This window comes from Garra rufa, chromosome 13 (genome assembly GCF_049309525.1).
Source record: "Garra rufa chromosome 13, GarRuf1.0, whole genome shotgun sequence".
Lineage (NCBI taxonomy): Eukaryota > Metazoa > Chordata > Actinopteri > Cypriniformes > Cyprinidae > Garra > Garra rufa.
Window position 1 is genome coordinate 29,457,181 of NC_133373.1, and position 21,196 is coordinate 29,478,376.

The 21,196-nt window shown below is 35.6% G+C and overlaps 1 protein-coding gene across 1 annotated transcript in view; it reads right to left on the reverse strand.

The window, feature by feature from the left end:
• Positions 1 to 21,196, reverse strand: part of nbas (NBAS subunit of NRZ tethering complex) — a 246,002-nt gene that overhangs the window by 114,817 nt on the left and 109,989 nt on the right. Inside the window, exons 34-35 of the mRNA XM_073852757.1 lie at positions 17,290 to 17,528; positions 12,889 to 13,026 (exon numbers count right to left, since the gene is read on the reverse strand). Of these exons, the coding sequence (XP_073708858.1) occupies positions 12,889 to 13,026; positions 17,290 to 17,528 (377 nt within the window). The remainder of the gene's footprint in view (positions 1 to 12,888; positions 13,027 to 17,289; positions 17,529 to 21,196) is intronic.

The following is a 21,196-nucleotide window of genomic DNA, read 5'->3' on the forward strand; positions in this document are numbered from 1 at the left end:
CAACACAGTATTAAAAAAAGAAGTGTATGTAAACGTTTGAACAGGGTCATTTTTATAAATTCAACTATTATTTTCTCTTGTTGACGTAAACGTAAACATATTTTATGTAAAATATCTTATTCAGGTCAGTACTAAATAAACAATAACATGCGTGTGATCCCTTTTATTTTGGTAAAATCATAAACATTTAGGTGTATGTAAACTTTTGACTTCAACTGTAATATTTCTATTTTATTTCATATTTTTATTTCAAATAACCAAAACTGATTTTTATTAGCTTTGATTAACAATATCAACACTGGTTTATCCTCACTGCAAGCATATCCTTAATGTATTCTGTCCAAATATAATTTATCATGTTGGCCTTTCCTATTCTGGCTACTTCTACCAACCACCACATGAATCTAGGCACAATTTTATGGTTAGCTGCATTTAAAATACTTTTTTCCCCTGCTGTCCATGACCAGAACAGCCCTGTGCCTCATTTTCAGGTCACCGGTTGAGAGCCACTGATCTGTGGGATGCAGAAAAGAGACGTGATGGATGGATACGGCAAGCATTTGAACCCTCTCTGAGACAAGCTCTTTCATGATGAAACATCTTTATCCAGCTATTCCCTTTCTGTCTCTGTCTCATACTTTGTCTTTAGAGAGTGACAATCCAACCACAAGTAAGACTCACCCTGTAGCTTATCTGTCAATTCCCATCCATCTTTTGCTCTTCCTGTTGTTCACACCTGCTCTGTGCTATGCGCTTGTGTAATCTGGTTCTCCACGGGCCAGAATGTGAACTACGTGAACTATAATAACCGACCCTGCGGCTGATGTGCTCAGAGATTCAGGCGAGTTTTAGACGGTAATTACCTCTAATGATGTTAAAAGACCTTTTCGGACGGGTTAATGTGTGAGGTTCACTGCATATTTGCATGTTTTTAGTCTGCAGCGCAGTAAAATAACAGGCTTATCGCATTTTGCATCCGCATCGCATCTATTTATGCTAAATGTCCACAGGTGTGTGTCTGAGAGTGCAGAGGTGGCCAGTTTAGTGGCTCTCTGCAGGGCTTGAAATATAATACTTGATCATTCACACTTTACGATTACAATTTTTTGAATCACAGATCAAAATAATGATAACTGCGGCATCTAAAAACACTCAAAAGGTTTGGGCGGAAAACTAGTAGGTGCTTACAAACACCTATTTAAACATAATGGGTATGCGGGTGGGCTGAATACGTCCTTGTGTGTGTGTGTTTGCTGTAGGCTATGATGAACGGTTGTGTACTCCATGGTTTGTCTGCCTTGCTCTCACCCTGACAATTATGCTAAACAGCGTTTTGATTCCTTTTCTCAAAGACAGAGGCGAACAACTTCGCTTCGCCCACCAAAAATCCAGCAGGATGGGGTTTATTTAAAAAAGAAATTTGTTTAAAGGGATTAAATCATCGCCTACTGGTGCTTAATGCACAAAAAGAAAAGGACAAAAAAACATGCACATAGTGTTAAAAGGAACATCCATCAACATCAAATAAAATGCTGATAACTAATCACCGCATCCTCGCTGGTACTCAGAATGCAATATTAAATTACAAGCTTGCGATGTGTATGACAGACGTAGCACTGTCTGTAAATGCGTCAATCGTTAATAATGTGTTTATCAAGCAACAATATCTCTGTAAGGTAGTCTTTTAGCTGTCGTGCCATTTTATAATCATACTGGAGTTCTGTCTGTTATTCCACATTAGCGAATGGAAGCGTGGTATAGCATATATGGGCTGGTAACTGAAACTTTGGCACTACAAACCCTACGGAGGTGATTCATGAACCAGTCAGCCCTGAGCAAGACATTTAACCCCAGACACTCAAGGGAGATTAGAGACTAAGCAACAGCTGCGGATGGGATGATAAATGCTGAAAAATAAAGCAGAAAATTGTGTTTTATTACAAATCTTTGATTCACTACTGCAACCAATACTGTGTGACAGATTAGGTAATAAAATGTTATGTTGGTATTGAAATCGTATTTGTAGTAAATCCATTAAAGGCAGAGCTCACCCAAAAATGAAAATTCTGTCATTAATTACTCACCCTCATGTCGTTCCAAACCCATTAAGACTTTTGTTTATCTTCGGAACACAAATGAAGATATTTTCTGACCCTGATACCGAATAGACAGCAACACAACTGACATGTTCAAGGCCCAGAGAGATAGCAAGGACATCATTAAAACTGTCAATGTGATATCAGTGGTTCAACCTTAACTTTATGAAGCCACACAAATGCTTTTTGTGCGAAAGAACACAAAAATACAGACTTTATTCAACCATTTCTTCTCTACCACGACAGTTTTGTTTTCTTGTAGCTTCATAACATTACGGTCGAACCACTGATGTCACATGGACTATTTTAATGATGTCCTTACTATCTTTCTGGGCCTAGAAAGTGTCAGTTGCATTGATGTCTATGCAGGAAGCTCTCCGATTTGATCAAAAGTATGTTAATTTGTGTTCCAAACAAAGGTCTTACTGGTTTGGAACGACATAAGGGTGAGTAATTAATAGGGCTGTCCCCGAATAGTCGAAGATTCGATGCATCGATATGCGGAGCCTGATTCGACCACCGATCTCACAGTCGAATCTTCGCGGGTGAAACGAGCATCATACCATTTTGCCAATATGGGGGTGCTCAATGTCTAATTGCACACAGAACTACTGGTTTTGTACGGTTATATTAAGTTATATACAGCCTTTGATTATGATAATGCAGTAAAAACAAAAGTGAAAAGAAAGAAGCGTTCAATAAATATTTTTAACGTGTTTGTGAATAAATCCAACCACCCCTGTGACTAATTTAATTTTCACTTTCCCTGATGCATGACGAGATGAGGACCATCTTGACGGCAGGGATGGCGGCGATCACACCGAACGCGTTTTTGCAGTTGGAGGCGCCTCTTTTGAATGGTTTTCTGTTGGCAGTGAGCGTTCTGCACCCTGTTTTCGCCGCCTGCTGCGCCTCGCGTTTTGCAGGAGCGCTCTTTGAGCGCCTGAAGTTGAAAAAAAAAATCAACTCTGAGCGGAAAAACGCCCAACGTCATTCGCGTTCTTTTCCATTGTCCAATCGAATGAATGGAGAGGCGGGCCTTCTGTTGTGATGGCGAAAGTTTACCGTTGCTTAAAAAGTCCGGAGACTCCAAGAAATGGAGGAGAAACCTTTGGTGTCTATCGTGGGTAACCCGGAGCTGTATAATTTAGGTTTTCTGCTAATATGACAGTTTACTTAACAGCAAAAAACTAAGATTTTAGAGCGCTGACAGGACAGCTGTTTTGGTCGTTGCTTAGCAACATAAAAAAAACCGCAGCACACTGCTCTTTCATTAAAAGTCACCAAAAAAGGCAGTGCTGTGCGCCTCGCGTTTTTAGAACTAAAAGACGCGTTCTGTGTTTTTATTTAAACCTAAATAAGTTTGTCTGTCAGTTGGCAGGCAGTTTTGGTCGCTTATAAAATAAAATAAAAATAGTTTTACCCTCCTGCTGACTATAGTGTCGTGCCCCTCCCAACCCATTCACACACGCACATAAGCCTAGATGATTCGACTATCGGTCGACTATAGAAAGATTCGAAAATTCTGATTCGACTATGAAAATTCATAGTCGGGGACAGCCCTAGTAATTAATGACAGAATTTTCATTTTTGGGTGAACTATCCCTTTAAAACTCAATCTGCCACAGAAAACAAATAATTAAAATAGAACATTTAATACAATCTGAGTAGCTATTTTTAATTATAACAGAAGTTTTGATTAAAGAATTATTACAAATATAAATAACTCTTTAAACTAATTTTAATATGAAATGTCTATATACAGTTCAGCCTAGGGTTTGTTCAAACTTCCAAACCTCAAAAAGACAAGCTTGACAAAAATTGGCACATGTAATGTAACCTCCAGATGTATACATTACATGTACAGTATCTCACAAAAGTGAGTACACCCCTCACATTTCAGCAACCATTTTAGTATATCTTCTTAAGGGACAATACCGATCCTTCTAAACTTAAAGGGTTAGTTCACCCAAAAAAGAAAATTCTGTCATTAATTACTCTCTCTCATGTCGTTCCAAACCTGTAAGATTTTTCTTCATCTTCAAAACACAAATGCATGAGTCTGACACACAACACAACTGACAAAAATACGGTTTTGTGCACAAAGAAAACAAAATTAACGACTTTATTCAACAATTTTTTCTCTTCCATGTCAGTCTCCACCATGCATTCAGGGGAGTACCACAATGCATGCGTTCTGACATAAATTTTTGCCCATCCTTACTTATTTGAACCAGTATATAGAAACGATAAACTAAGAGAGATAGATGCTTTACATCAGAATGCTGTTGTACTCTCGTGAATGCGCATCGAAGACTGACACAGAAGAGAAGAAATTGTTGAAGTCGTTATTTTTGCATACAAAAAGTATCCTTGTAGCCTCATAAAATTCAATTTAAATCACTGCTGTCACATGGACTATTTTAATGATGTCCTTACTATCTTTATTGGCTGTGAACGTGTCAGTTTCATTGCTGTCTAAAAAAAAATACCTTAATTTGTGTTCAGAAGATGAACAAAGGTCTTACGGGTTTGGAACGACATAAGGGTGAGCAATTAATGAATCTTCATTTTTGGGTGAACTATCCCTTTAAGGAACTTCAAAAATCGCATATCTTTCCTTTGGACGAATGAACGAAGAAAGCATGCATTTTCAGGGATACACTGCTTTCCATTTCAACAGAATCAGGAGCAGAAAACAACACCGGTTACGGGAGAAAACACTTGCTCACTGTTAGTAGGGCGTCACAGTACAACAGGATCACAGACTCATTCCTACACAGAGAACATAATTATGCACTTAGATTTGAAAGAAACATCTTGTTGGGCTTAATTTGCAATGCAAAGCCAGCGCACCGTTTCAGACAGAGCAGAATGCATCCAAAGGCCCGGCTGAACGCTCCTACGGACCTACTTACTTTCAATAACAACACGTACATGTGCTGCCTGTGATAGTGATGATGTCTGAGGGGGATCTGTTTGGAAAAAAAGGCAGAGAGAGCAAAGGAAAGCACAGGGATGGATGCGTGACGACGAGGGAGAGATTATGTGTTACGTGAGAGAGAACGAGGAGGTTTGATTTAAAAGAAAAGGAAGGATAAATGGATTACCATGAAAGAAATGAGTGGAGAGACAGAGAGAAAAGGCAAATGAAGAGACAAATGGATAAAGACGATGCGAATGTGAAGAGGTACAAACGGCGGGGGCGTTCGAGGCCTGTTGTACAGCTTGTCTGCCGCAAGACCGTCTCCTTCAACAAATATCAGCAAACACGAAGCGAAATGTGACTTGGAAAAAGAACAGATGAAAATAAAACACACAGTATGAACACAATACATATTATTACTCTTTCCATCAGCAGTAATGGATTTTCTCTAGCATTTAACCAAGGCCACACTCAGGTACATTACCATCCATTAAGAGTGTGTTCATGTGGATGTGTGAATTGCCATACAGTGCACAGTAAACACTGGCCACTTATTATCTCAGCTTTTCTTGAAAAATTCTTTCTTAGTGAACATGTGGGCAGCGTGTGGCCGTGAATTCAGCGAACTGTAACCTTAAAAAGGTCTACAAACAATCATTTCCTTCCATTACCTTTTGTATTGCTCTTTAAAGGAGAAGGCCATCAATGTTTCTAGTTCAGACGGGAGAGATATTGAAAAAGGGAAGGAGCTAAAGTATATTTCTTAAAGGGCTGTCATTATTTTATTTCCTGCTGAGGCGCAATCGAAACACAGCTAAAAGGACTTAAAATGGAACCAAATAAGACTTGTGACATGCCTTATTAGGGGTTCGAGCATGCAGTGCTGAAACCCTATTGTAATTGTAAGGATTTTTTTTTTTTTTTTTTTCTGCCGTAAAACTGAACGGGCAGCCCAAACCGTAAGGCCTAGAGACTTGAAACTTGGTCAAAAAATAGAGCAAAAATCGAGGAGAACCTGACAAAGTATCAGCCCAATCGGACCATAGGTTTCGCTACAGCGCAAAAAACTAAAATTTTTGACATTTTTGCCATAATCTCGTAAACCGTTTGTCGTAGACTCAAAAACTTTACATCGTTGCGTTCCTTGGGTCAGGCCGAACAAAAGTGTATTACAACATTTTAGAGCTGCGACGTACGGTTGACCCAGAAAAATGGACGCATGTCCGAAACCTACTTTTGCGAACTAGTCCTAGGTTTTTCACCCGATCTCGATCAAACCACTGCAGCGCAATTCTATGGACGCTCTAGATCAATAATTATCAAAAAATTTGGAATTTTGTCCTTTGGTTGCTATAATTGGCTCATTTAGTAAAGGGGGTGTGGCAATATATACTCAAAAGCCTATAAAACCTAAATAAAAACTCAAAACTTCACAAAAATTAGTGACAACATGTATCAGATGACCCTTAACAAGCATACAAAGTTTCATGAAGATCGGACCATAGGTGGCGCTATAACAGTTAAAAAGGTGTCCGAAATATGAAAATTCTATATTAAATGGCCTGAAATTGCTACAATAAAAATTGCTCATATATTCACTCAAACACTAGATCTTCACATTATATGTCATTTATTTCATGTTGGCCTGCACCTTAACAGCATAAAAGCCAAAAAAGGCCTTAAATGCTCGAACCCCGGTAAATGCTGCTTGCAGCTTTAATTTGAGTCTGTTTTTTCAGCAGGTGTTTTGTTTATCACACACTCCTGGCAAAAACCTGGAGCAGCCCTGGGATTAACTGCTGCGCTCAAGGGTGAAACAGCGACACAGGATCTCAGTTCACGGCTGCTGTAATGTTTCTTTTCTTTTGTCCTTACACAGGCTCACTCAGCCTGGCCTTTGACTTAGTGTTTGGTCGTCACCTACAGCTACACTACAGTTCAAAAGTTTGAAAATTCTTTAAAAATGCTAGTTGCAAATTTTATCTTAAAATTCTGCCTTTTTTTCCTCGCAAATCTCAATTATGTAATACAAACTCAACAATTGTGAGATAAAAACTCGCAATTGCAAGTTAATAATTCACAACTACTAGTTTATATCACGCAATTCTGAGGAAAAATCTCAGAGCTGCATTGCATTTCTGACTTCATTTCTCAGAGTTGCAAGTTTAGATCTCGCAATTCTGACTTTATAACTTGCAATCGCAAGTTTACATCTCAAAACTCTGAGAAATAAAGTCAGAACTGAGAGTTTGTTTCACAATTGAAAGGGAAAAAAAAACTGAATTAATGAGATTTAAAAAAATCGCAATTAGCTTTTTAATTTTTTAGGAATAAATAACATTTTAAAATTAATCAAATAACAACGTTTATTTAAATTGTATATTATAATAATATACAATTTCACAACATTACTGTTTTTTTTTCATTAAAAAAATGCAGCCTTAGTGAGCATGAGTATGGAAGCCCGTTTTCGCCACTCAATAAAAAATAAAAAAGGTAATTGCGACTTTGACTTTTTTTCTCAGAACTGCATGATACAAACTGGCAATACTGACTTTTTTCTCTGAATTGTGAGATATAAACTCGCAATTGTGAGTTATAAAGTCAGAATTGCAAATCATAAACTCACAATTCTGAGAAAAAAGTAACAATTGTGAGTATATATCTCGCAATTCTGACTTTATATCTCATTATTCAGAAAAACAAGTCAGAAATTTGAGATAAAAATTACCCTTTTTTTAAAAAAATGTATTCAATGGGGAAACGGGCTTTCATACATAAGAGACTTCTATTAAAAAGACCCCACACCTTTGAATGTTAGTGTAATTATGGACCATAAATAAATAAATTGTCAAAGATCTTAATGACATGTAATCTGACAAATCACAGTAAGCAATGAAAGACAATCCCAGAAACAGGGTTTTCTTGCAACTGCAAGTTTACAAGTCACTATTCAGACTTTTTTCTTAGAATTGTGAGATATAAACTCACAATTCTAAGAAATTAAGTCATAATTGCATGATATAAACTCGCAGTTGTGAGTTAGAAAGTCAGAATTGCGAGATATAAACTTGCAGCTCTGACTTTTTCTCAAAATTGCATGATATAAACTCGCAATTGAGAGTTATAAAGTCAGAATTGTGAGATTTAAACTTGCAATTCTGAGAAATGAAGTCAATTTCTGAGAAATTAGTTCACTTGTATCTCGCAATCCTGACTTTTCTCGCAATTGCGAGTTTGTATCTCACAATTCTGACTTTATAACTCGCAATTGCAAGTTTATCTCACAATTCTGACTTTATATCTTGCAATTGTGAGTTCATCTATCATAATTATGAGAAAAAGAGTCAGAATTGCAAGTTTGTATCATGCAATTCTGAGAAAGTCAAAGTTTTAAAATAAAAATTACATTTTTTCTTTTTTAATTCAATGGCGGAAATGGGCTTCCATACATAAGATACTTCTAATAAAAAAGAAATTATGGACCAATAAATAACTAAATAAATACATTTGCACAGATTTCAAATGCAGGTTTGTATCTCGCAATTCTGACTTTTTTTCTCACAATTGTGAGTTTATATCTCACAATTTAATATTTTTTGCTCAAAATTGCAAAGTTTATATCTCGCAATTGCAAATTTTTTGGAAATTTTGACTCTAAAACATGAAACTATGAGTTATTAAGTCATGAATAATAAGATAAACTTGTAATTCTAAGAACATATCAGTCTTTTTTTCATATCACAGTGTATTTTGTGTGACACCCAAAAATAAAAATTCTCTCACTGCATACTTATCCTCATATTCTTCCAAACCTACAACTTACTTCCTACTGTGGAAAACTAAAGAAAGAAGATATTTTGAAAAACATCTATTTCTTTTCAATATACTAAATGTCATATATACTGAGGTTCATTGTCATCGGACCCAACTGTTTTTCAAAAATATTCTTTTGTGTTCTGTAAAAAAGAAAGTCATACAAGTTTGCAACAACATGATGAAGAGTAAATGGCAGAACTCTCATTTTTAGGCAAGTAAAAATGCCTCTTTGCATACAGCACACTTGATCTTCCTGGAAACTGAGACTTTGTATCTGTGATCTTTGCGAAACTATGACAGAGTCACAGTGCTGCTTTATGTTTTTCACACTGCGATATAATTACAAGAACATTTCCTTGTGTTTTTTTTGTCATCCAACCTGTTCAGCCCGTAGCTAAGCAGGAAGCTGAAAACTAAGTGACAGCTCTCAGAAACGAACTGTGAAGGACCTGAAACAAACACAGACGATTTCAAGCTCACAAGAGCAAAAAGTTTAATGACTTGAGTTCACAAAATTAGCTTGCAGGTCTGGTTCATTAAAACAAAATGTCTTCAAACTGTCAATCTTGTGTCAGCAGCAGCCAAGTGTTCACTGAAACTGTCTAAATATTAAAATATCATCAAACCACTTCCAACTCATAATTTTCTTTCCGTATTTGTCTCCTTTTCTAAGCCATATTGTGTGTACGTATTGAAAATGGATTCACCATTTGTATTTACAATCTATTCCACTTGTTAACCAAACTGTTAAAATCTAAATTAAGAAAGCCAGAAGCTATGAAACAGTATTTGCATGTAATGTTTTTGAGTTTCTGTCGACATTCGCAAGCACTGCAATCCTCATCCAATATAACCTGACTTGTGCATTTCTAAGTTTTCCTTCAGAATTCAGTGCAGGGCTCTACGCTTACATCTTTCACGAGTCAAAGTCTCAAAAATTTAGGGGAACAGTCAAAGTTCCGTTTTTAATGAGTATAACATTAGTGTTACAAGCAGACCAGAAGGTGCTCTCTCTAAAGTAGAACTGGGGAGGAATGAAAATTCAAAGGAACAGTGTGAAACAAGTCACTGCTTTATGATTTTCAGGATGATTCCAAAGTTTTGAACAAATATAAAAAGTTTTAATCAATGGAGAGAGAAATGTTTCCACTCTGACACATCACTTTCCTATGGAAGCCCATTTCCGCCACTAAATAAAAAATGTGACTTTTTATCTTACAATTCTGACTTTTTTAAATGTTTAAATGTTGCAATTCTGACTTGTTTTCTCATAACTATAAGATATAAACTTGCAATTCTAAAAAATAATGTCATAATTGCGTGCATAAAAACTCGCAATTCTGAGAAATACAGTCGCAGTTCTAAGAAATAAAGTCAGAATTGTGGGATATAAACTAATAAATCTGAGTTTATATTTCGCAGATTCTGACTTTACAACATGCAATTGTGAGCCATTAAGTGAGAATTGTGATATAAACTCGCAATGCTAAGAACATATCAATCTTTTTTTTCTTTAGAATTTGACTTTTTAAATCGCAATTGTAAATTTATATCTCACAATTGTGAGAAAAAAGTCAGAATTGCGAGAAAAAAAGTCAGAATTGTGAGAAAAAGTCAGAATTGTGAGATGCAAACTCCATTTGTGAGGAACAAAAAGGCAGAATGGGGAGAAAAAAAATTGCAATATATATAAATAAAGTCGCAGTTCTAAGAAATAAAGTCAGAATTGCAAGATATAAACTAATAATTCTGACTTTTTTTTATATCTTTATTTTATATATCTTTATATCTCGCAGTTGATTTTTTTTTTTTCACAATTCTGACTTTATAACATGCAAATGTAAGTTATTAAGTGAGAATTGTGAAATATAAACTCGCAATTCTAAGAACATCTCAATCTTTTTTCCCTCAGAATTGGACTTTTTAACTCGCAATTGTAAATTTATATTTCACTATTGTAAGAAAAAAAAGAGAAGAATTGTGATTAAAAAAAAAGTAAGAATTGTGAGAAAAAAGTCAGAATTATGAGATGCAAACTCCATTTGTGAAAAAAAGGCAGAATGGGGAGAAAAAAACTGCAAGTTTTCATCTCACAATTCTGAGAAAAAGTCGCAATTCTGGGAAATAAAGTCAGTTTTGTGTGATATAAACTCACAATTCAGACTTTTTTTCTGAGAATTGTGAGTTTATATCTCCCATCTGTAATTTTTCTCGCAATTCTGACTTTAAAACATGCAAATGTGAGTTATTAAGTGAAATTTGTGAGATATAAACTTCTAAGAACATATCAATCTTTTTTTTCCCTCAGAATTGGACTTTTTAAACTTGCAATTGTGAATTTATATCTCACAATTGTAAGAAAATAAGTCAGAATTGCGAGATACAAACTCCATTTGTGAGAAAAAATGAGGAATGGAGAGATAAAAACTGCAAGTTTATACCTTGCAATTCTGAGAAAAAGTCACAATTTTGAGAAAGTCACAATTCTGGGAAATAGTCAGAATTGTATGATATAAACACAATTCAGACTTTTTTTCTCAGAATTGTGAGTTTATATATCCCAACTGTTTTTTTTTTTTTTTTTTCACAATTCTGACTTTAAAACATGCAAATGTGAGTTATTAAGTCAGAATTGTGAGATATAAACTTGCAATAGCGAGAAAAAAGTCGGAATTGTGAGATACAAACTCGCATTGTGATAAAAATGAAAAGTTTATGATTGCGCACAAGAGTTTTTTTTTTTTTTTTTCAAGTTTTGATCATTTTGATAAAACCGCTGTAGAAATTGGTCTATCAAATGTGTTACTTTTTTAGTGTAAAGATGAACTGACAGATTAGAGATAAATTGCTGGTTGCAATCTTGCAATTCTGACTTTTTAACTCTTTATTGCGAGTTTATATCAATTCTGAGGAAAAAAGCCAGAATTGTGAAATGAAAAGTCACAATTTTTTTTTTTTTAATTCAGTGGCGGAAACGGGCTTCCATACTTTCCACCATTTATTTTTTTTATGCATCCATTTAATTTTTTTTTTTTTTTTTTATGGATTATTATTTTATTTATTTATTTTTGTTATTATTTTTAAATTGTAGACTTTTTATCTGTTCCAAACTTAATGTACAATTGCTACACCATAAAATAAATCATGTAATATTTAGTTTGACCTTCTGAGGTTGACAAACATTTTCAGAAGGGTTAAGCACTTCCTTCCTCAGACTATTTGTGGAAAGTGCCAAACAATCATTACATGCCTCACTTTGACAGTTCTTCATAACCCCACTATAAACCTGTGAGAAAACTTCAAGCCTTGATGTTTGCTCATGATGCTTTATAGTTTTTATGAAGTGTTAGCCAACTAGCACATAAAATGCTGACCTATGATTAGGATGCTAGTGCTCATCGTAATGACGAGGTGTTTTTGTGTGTCCGGTGGTCAAGAAAAGCACGGTGTGAAAAGAGAAGACAGAAAGAGTGTTCTTTCCTTGTTAACTAACAACTCTTAAAGGGAACTGAGAGGAGCATGCATCATTATAACACAGAGAGAGAAAGATACAGAGAGAGAGAGAGAGAATGAGAGCAGACGAGACGAGAGTTACGATGGGAATGAGAGGGAGAGATGCTGAGGTGCAACAGAGGGTGAAAATGAAAGATGGAATTATGATAATGGAACAGAGGGAGAGAGTAACAGGAAAAATGAGAAGAGAGGCGTGTGGAGAGAAGATGCAAAAATTTGCAGGGAAGCGGTAAAGCGCTGTCATGTGTAATGCAGATAAACCTGAAATAATACAAGAAAAGAGGAGAAGAATGACACCATAGGAGCTGTGTAAAAGAGACAGGGGTGGAATGTGCAGAGAAATGGGCAAAACAAAAAGAGAGAAAAAGGCTGATACCGTTTTATCGGTCCGTTTCAAGGTGAGAACTTTTATTGTATCGCTAATGAATTCTGTTCTTGACTCGTGTAAGTGTTTGGAAACTTGCTAAAGTGCCAGATAAAGAAGAATGGCTGTGGAATGGAGGGCGACAGAGAAAGGTGTAGGTGTGTGCTTACCCGGTAAAGTGGGCTGCACTTGTCTTTGAAGCAGGGTGCGAGGCGAGAGTAGATCTGAAGAGAGAAGTAATACGCAGCTAACTGCAGAGACAGGGCTGATGGAGGCTGCTTCTCAAAACACGTGTTAGCATCCAACACCTGAAACAGAAAAAGACAAAAAGGTGTGTTCACACTTTGTTTACACTGCACAGTAATCTAATTTGCTTTCTAAAACGGATCTTTGCACTTCTAACTAATCTGAACACTATTGCATATACAGTACTGTAATAAAAACGCTTAACGCAAGCGATACATTTTTAAAGTTGGCCATCCCACTCACAACTGCTGCATGTCTCTTTTTTTTTCTTGACAATAATTGTTTATTTAGTCACAGAGCATCTTTACAACCACATCAAACGGGAGACTTTTCAGACGCACGCTTCGAAATTTCAGCTTCAGGCGCTAGTCAAACGAGAACAACAATGAAATGCAGTCAGATGAGATGTTGTCAGGCCATATGTCAGTAAAATCAAATTTATCTGTCCTGACAGCCATTATGCTGAGCTTGTCTTAAAGGGGTCCTATTATGCTCTTTTACAAAGTTTTTATTTTGTTTTGGGGTGCACTAGAACATACTCTCATGCTTGGTGGTTCAAAAAATGCATTATTTTTCACATAATTTACATTATTACAATAGCTTTCTCCCCAGGCTGGCACATATGGCTCGATTAGTTCCGGGTTTGATGAAGGTCTGCCTTCCGAAAAACAAAATGCGTTGTGATTGGTTAGCAGTCCCACGGCATTGGGATTGGCGAACAGCTTAGACAGCATTTCAGTCCTGCCATGCCCCTTCCCAAAGCAGCAAGTTCCATGTGCAACTGTGCAAGCTAGATTAAAGTGATTCTTACGTTTTAAATATGGACATTTTTCTCACAAAAACACATCGGAATGCTAAAGGAGGCTTTTACTGACCCCTCCAGAGCCATGTGAGGCACTTTTTATTATGGATCGACCTGTTTTGGACTGATGGAGAGAAACACTTGTCTATGCCATTCTAAAGCTTGGGAGTGCCAGGATTATTTTTAATATAACTCCGATTGCATTCATCTGAAAAAAGTAAGTCACGTACACCTAGGATGCATGAAGGGTGAGTAAATAATACGCTAAAGTAGTGTTGGTCCTATCGTCAGCCAGCGAGATCACCGATACATGATATTATCATTATTGTGCTAATTTATTGAATTATTTACATGCCTAAAACCAGCTCCAGCAAAAGGCTAGTAAAGCTATCTACACTGTATAATGAATAAATCTCTTACCACTGCACATGTCTACCGCACGGCTCCGACGCGGCCACTGATGATCGTCACTCTAGTCAATGCTTGTGTTTACATCAGCCGCGGCTCCGCATGTGTTTCAACCCTCAATACCACACACGTCAATGGCGCGGCTCCAGCACGGCTACCGGAGCAGTTCGCGGAAGCATCCCAGAAGCGGCTGTCCATGCTACATCGCTAAAGTTAGACTAATTCCCTACCTCGTCCCTCCCCGCCAACGTTTTCAATTTCTCTAGGTGAGATTTATTTGAATGATATTCTAATGGACCGTGTTGTGTCATCATAGCATCCGGAAAACAAAAGCTGTAGTCCAAAGGAGCCGAACGTTGTAGTTCTTGAAAAGGGATTTTTAAAAAAACTAAATATCTCCCTTTGAAGTGGACTTTGTAGATGTTTTTTATGCCCAAATATACACACCACACGCTGGCTAAAATTCAAAGAGTGAAAAAGCATAATATGACCCCTTTAAAGTAATAGCAGACAAATAACCTAATAACCCAGCTGCTGTGATGTCTATTAAATCAAAGAACAAAAGAAAAAAGGGAAAATCTATAACTTTTTAGCTTTAAGGATTCATCTATATTTAATTTAGTATTTTGTTTGATAGCTTTATTCAATTTCTGTATGTTTCCTACTTGCTGAAGGGCAGAGGTAAATAATGGGTTTATGTTTAGATTGTTTTAAGTTCACTTAAATTAGATATTGTTCTTTTTTAATGTATAATAAATGTTAAAATTGACAGCTCTCAATTGACTCTTCGCAAACAGCTTGATTGACAGGCGATCTGACCAATCATAATGCGGAATCTGCCATTCTGTCCATCAAACAAATCAGTCAGGAGAGTAGATTAACTTCGGTGGACACTTGAAAAAATTGTGTATTGACGTCTTTCCACTGTTGAGATAAAATACGTTCTGATGTTCAGTCATGTTTATTTCGTGCTTTAAGTAAAGAAGAAAAGACGATTGGTTCAAGTGTCATTAATCTAATGAGGCAATCCAGTAATCTGTCACGGCACATTAAAGAGCAACAAAACGGTATTTGTTGTTTGAACTTCTTAAAAAATGACAACATTTTAAAGCTGAGACCTTGTTTCATATCAGAAGTAACTTGCTCTCTCTTGTCTGTTGGTGTGTTGTCAGTTTCCTCTTTGCTCCGCAATGTATTTTTCACTGCATGAGAACATGATTTGTAGTGTGAGAGCGGCATTGTTCGTCGGACATATCAGCAGTAACTAAAGAGGGTGGGTTTTTGCGAAGAGTCACTGATACTGTAATGCTGAATGGCTGTATTCAATGGTTAAATATTAGGGGGGGAAAATCCTAGAGACACCAGTTATATAAGTAGCAGTGATACTCACCTTCAGTCAAAAAATAAAATCAAATTAACAATCATTTAAATTATATTGAGTTTATGTTGTTTCTACATTCATTTGAAGACTGAATGTGAAATTATTCCAAGATGAAAGTATATATAAAAAATAATGCTAGGTGGGATTAATTACGATTAATTGCAATTAATATCAGGAAAAAACTCACAATTAAGTAGTTTTTTTAAACGATTGACAGCATTAATTGCTACATGTGAAAGAGAGCAAAAACTTTCACATTTATGGAATATTGTGCACTTTGTGTGTTTTTTTTTTTTGTTAACAAAAAAGTATATTTTTTAATAAATTAAAAATGAGTTCAAATTAATTTTAGTTTTACTTTTAAAATAGTATATTGTAAAAATATATACAACTCTACTCACTAAACATGAAAAGGCCACTTTAACTTTGGCAGCCCTAAAATACTAAAATGAACTAAAATCAAAATTCAGAAAACTCAGCTTGAAAACTCAATAATAGAACAAAGATTGAATAAAAACCTAAAAATGTAAAATCTGAATAAAGTATTAAAAACTATCATAATCCACTGAAAAAGTCAAAAACACAAACACAATGCACCACAAATGGATCACAAATCACTTGTTACTATAACTAATTCAACCTTTAACCCTTCTTTAAAAAAATAAAAATAAATAATGTTATTTGAAATAAAATTAATTATTTTATTTTTTTTCATTTTTATTTTAACATGATGCACTAAAAAGGGGTGTCACGATATACCAAAATTTAGTCTAATCGTGATGTTTAAATAATAAAATATCCATACTGCGTTAATATATAAAGACAATGACAATGTAGACAATGATAATAGTGTAATTTAAAAATCTAATATCGTAACAGCTCTAGCACTAAAAAAAAAATTACAATTAATAAAACTGTAAATAAATATTTTTAAAAAAAGTAAAAAAAAAATAATGAAAAAAATACAAAAAATTTAAATGAGCTAAAAAGAAAGTAAAAAATAAAAAATAATGGAATGTATTAAAAAAAAACTAAAGCTAAAATAACACTGGTTCAGGCCACAAAATCTAAAAAAACGTTTGTTTTTTGCTCCAGTTGAAATAATCCTTTTTAAAAGTGACAAAGAGAAATAGGCCAAAGGGACGTTTGACAATTGCAGTAATGTCCGTAATAATCAGGATGAGTAGTTTGACTGACTGGACGTCTCAGAAACTCGACCCATGAGGACCATTGAGGCTAAAGCAGTAGATGAGGACAATGGCCACACTAATGGCGCACACTCAATTTCAACCCAGCTTCACCTGATAATGAACTGAGAGGCATCACGAGGGATATGCTATCAATTTTAAGCCTATCAATATTTTTTTCATTTGATTTCATTAGAGCATGAACCGATCTAGATCAGGAAAATGCAATAATACTTTGAAATGGAGGCCCCGGATTCAACAGGACAGAGGCTAACAGGTATTAGACGTCATATTCGATTTTTAGTGACTTTTAAATGGTTTTATCTTTCAATACCTCACGCTTCTGGCTGCAGTGAGAGAAATAGCTATGAAAAACCATAATCTGAGGCACCAGAGCTCAAGCATGCCCTGCTACACACACACACACACACACACACACACACACACACACACACACACACACACACACACACACACACACACACACACACACACACACACACACAGAGTCACAGAGAGAATCTGCAAATAGAGCAGTCAGACTCACCTGAGGTAGAGCCAGTAAATAGGCCAGGGCGAGTGTCATATCTTTGGGAAAAGCATCACTGGCCAGCTGAAGGAGCACTGTGGAAATGACAGAGGAGATGGAGAGAGAAAAGAAGGATGAATATTTCAGAGTTATTACTGCCGAGAAGCACCTCCTTGCTGTACTGTTACATGACGTGACAGAAGGAAAAGAGAGGGAGGAAAATGAGCCGCTATGGCTCTCAATGGCAGCATATAAAGCTGAAATGTGACTGTGACAGCAATACTGAGAGTATGACGCACATTCACAGCTAGAACTTATTCTTGTCCTCAACCAAAATACCATTTTGAAAAACAATAAGCTACAAGAGGCTGTTCACAACAAAATCACATGTAATCTCAGTTTTTGTCCTAACCAGACACAAGTAAGAAGCCACAGAATATTTTGTTGTTCGTTTGGTGGCCACTTCTGAGGCGCTACAATAAACAGCCCCGCCCACCATGGAATCTCACTGGTTTAAAATACTGAAACTCAGCAGTATATTAACATCAAATCCACAGCTGTTTTTTGTTTAGTGATAGTTGTTCACGAGTCCCTTGTTTGTCCTGAACATTTAAAGGAGAAGTTCACTTCCAGAACAAAAACTTGTTAATTTACTCACCCCATTTTCATCCAAGATGTTCATGTCTTTCTTTCTTCAGTTGTAAAGAAATTCAGTTTTTTGAGGAAAACATTTTAGGAATTATCTCTATATAGTGGACTTCTATGGTGCCCCCGAGTTTGAACTTCCAAAATGCAGCTTCAAAGGGCTCTAAATGATCCCAGACAAGGAAGAAGGGTCTTATCTAGTGAAACAATCGGTTATTTTCTAAAAAATGTACAATTTATATACTTTTTAACCTCAAATGCTTGTCTTGTCTAGCTCTGTGTGTACTCCGGTTCAAGACAGTTGGGGTAGGTCCAAAAACTCCCATTTCATTTTCTCCTTTAATTCCTCCTCCTAAATCGTCCTACATCGCTGCAGAAGTACCGACCCAGTGTTTACAACGTTGTGCAAAGGTCAAACACCCTTTACAAGAAAGGTAAAACAGCGATGTAGGATGATTTTGAAGTTGGAGGAGAAAATTAGATGGGACTTTTTCAACATACCCTAACATTCTTTAACCTTGCATTTTTTTTTTTTTTTTTTGAAAATAACCAATTGTTTTGCTAGATAACACCCTATTTCCTCTGCTGGGATCATTTAGAGCCCTTTGAAGCTGCATTTATACTGTATTTTTAAAGTTCAATCTCATGGGCACCATAGAAGTCCACTATATGGAGAGAAATCCTGACATGTTTTCCTAAAAAAAAAAAACTTTTGGAATTTGAAGATCAGGGTGAATTTCACTTATTTTGTCTTCTGGGAAACATGTCAGTATCTTGTGTAGCATATAAGGGGCAGTACTATATGAAAAAAAATTATATTTAGGCAAAATAAGAAAAATACACATCTTTATACACAAAGTACACATCATCATTCTGTTCAAAAGTTTATATCCCTGGTTTCCTTCTGAAGCATCAGTGAGCGTTTGAACCTTCTGTAATAGTTGCATAGAGTCCCTCAGTTGTCCCTTAGAATAAAAAGACAGATCTCAAAATCATACAGTCATTGTCGGAAAGAAATCAAATACACAAAAATGCTGAAAAACCACAAAATTTGTGGGACCTGAAGGACAAACAAGGGACCCATGAACAACTATCACTGAATAAACAAACAGAAAAAAAGCTGTGGATCATTTAAATAACAACACAGTATTACGAATCATATGTATGTAAACTTTTGAACAGGGTAATTTTTATAAATTAAACTATTATTTTTTCTTGTAAATGCATTTTATGTGAAATATCTTATTCAGGCAAGTACTAAATAAAAAATAACATTCATTTTGTATGATCCTTCTTTTTTAATCAAATACTTATCATTTTGCAGATTCTGCAAGGTGTATGTAAACTTTTGACTTCAACTGTACTACATGATTATTTCCTATGACCAGCCTTGAATGTATGCGATTATGACTCTGTACCTCATTTAACAGTGAACAAAACCTTACAAGGATTGTGGCTAAAGTTGATCAATTAGGATCTGACCACAAACACCCCACAGGACGATTGTAAACGCTCATTAAACCTGCAGCAACACACAGAAGAACAATAGGTGCAAAGCTAGTGAAAAAATGTTAGAAGGCAGACTGCTGTGCAGACATGTACAGCGCCAGACTCTCAAACACGATTAGCAGGTGACGTGAGTGTAATTTTTCAGGCAGCCCATCAGTTCCCATTTCTCACAGAACTGCAATACAGTGTTGGGTTTTATTCTGCTGTTCTGAGCCTGCGATGGTATCAAAGGCGTTTTGCGCGTCAAACAATCCTCGGCAAGACAATGTTATCAAAACCAGCTGGAGCTGAGGGAGTCTTGCACGTGCGGAAATAACAAAGGCGGTAGCGTTCTTAACAGTAAACGTTTTAATGTTCTCAGCTGTTTGACGGCTTCTTTTAACACATCTTTCCTCAAAGTCCCTTTAACATTGAAAACTAGAGAGGTGTGGCTTCACACAGCAACACAGGGATGTTGATCAGAGATTGAGGCTGTCATTATACTTAAAGACTTGTGCTCTGTTCTATTCTAGAGTGTGTATGTGTGTAAGTGTAAACTTATGCAAGAGAGACCAAAAAAAGACTCAAGCACTGACACTTTTAATAAGCACAGTATGCATTAATGGAAAAAAAAACATTTCAATCTACACGGGAATGATGCTGACAGGATAGAATAAATAAACGTATAAAATGAATCACACCTACAGTGGATTGGTGATGAACAACTCTCTGCATGATGGAGCCTATAGAATGCAGTTATATGCCCCTAAATTTCAAGAGATTGGGGAAAAACGACGCTGTATGAGATTATGTCTCATATTTATATCATATGATACAATATCACACAAGCAACGAGTGCAATATCACACAGTGCTATTTTTCTAGCATGAGTGCAAATGTGATATTGACTATATACAGTAATTCAAGAAATAAGAAGTTAATATTGTGTTATATTTTAGTCACAATATTGTGTGTTTTTTATCAGTTTCGCCAACGCAAATATTACCTATTAAAGCCACAGCAGAACTGTTGTGTGTCTCAGAGCAACACACAGTTTCTGAACGAATGTGCATTCTGAGCGAATCAGGTGAACCAGTGATATAATAGCCCATTCATAAAGAGAGCCTTTTACTCCTTTTCTGAAAGAATCAGTCATTTGAACAAATTGAATGAATGAACAAATGAATCAATCAATGTCTCAATTACTTATTTCATAAGATTTTGCCACCTACTGCCACCTACTGGTAGTTTTAGTTTTTTATTTAAAATGTCATTTCAATAAAAAAATAATAAAAATAATATTTACATATTTAAAAAAAAATCTGAAATCAACAACATATTATTAAAAAGTAATTAAAGGAATAGTTCACCCAAATTATATATATTTAAAAAAAATTAACAATAATAAAAACTAATTAATGGGACAGTTCAACCAAAAATTAAAAAGAAAATGAAAATAGAAAAATTATATATTTCTAAAGCTACCTTTTGTAATATCTATTTCATGCTTTTTTCATGTAACACAATAATGGCTTTAAATTATACTTTGTGGTTAATTTTTATATATATATATATATATATATATATATATATATATATATATATATATATATATATATATATATATATATTAGGGCCTGGACTTTAACGCGTTAATTTAGATTAATTAATTACACAAAAATAATGCGTTAATTTTTTTTTTTACGCATTTTAATCACACTTATTTTTGCACTGCGGAACGTTTCTCACTGGATGAGTTTCGGCGGACCGATTATACTGGAGCACCAACAAG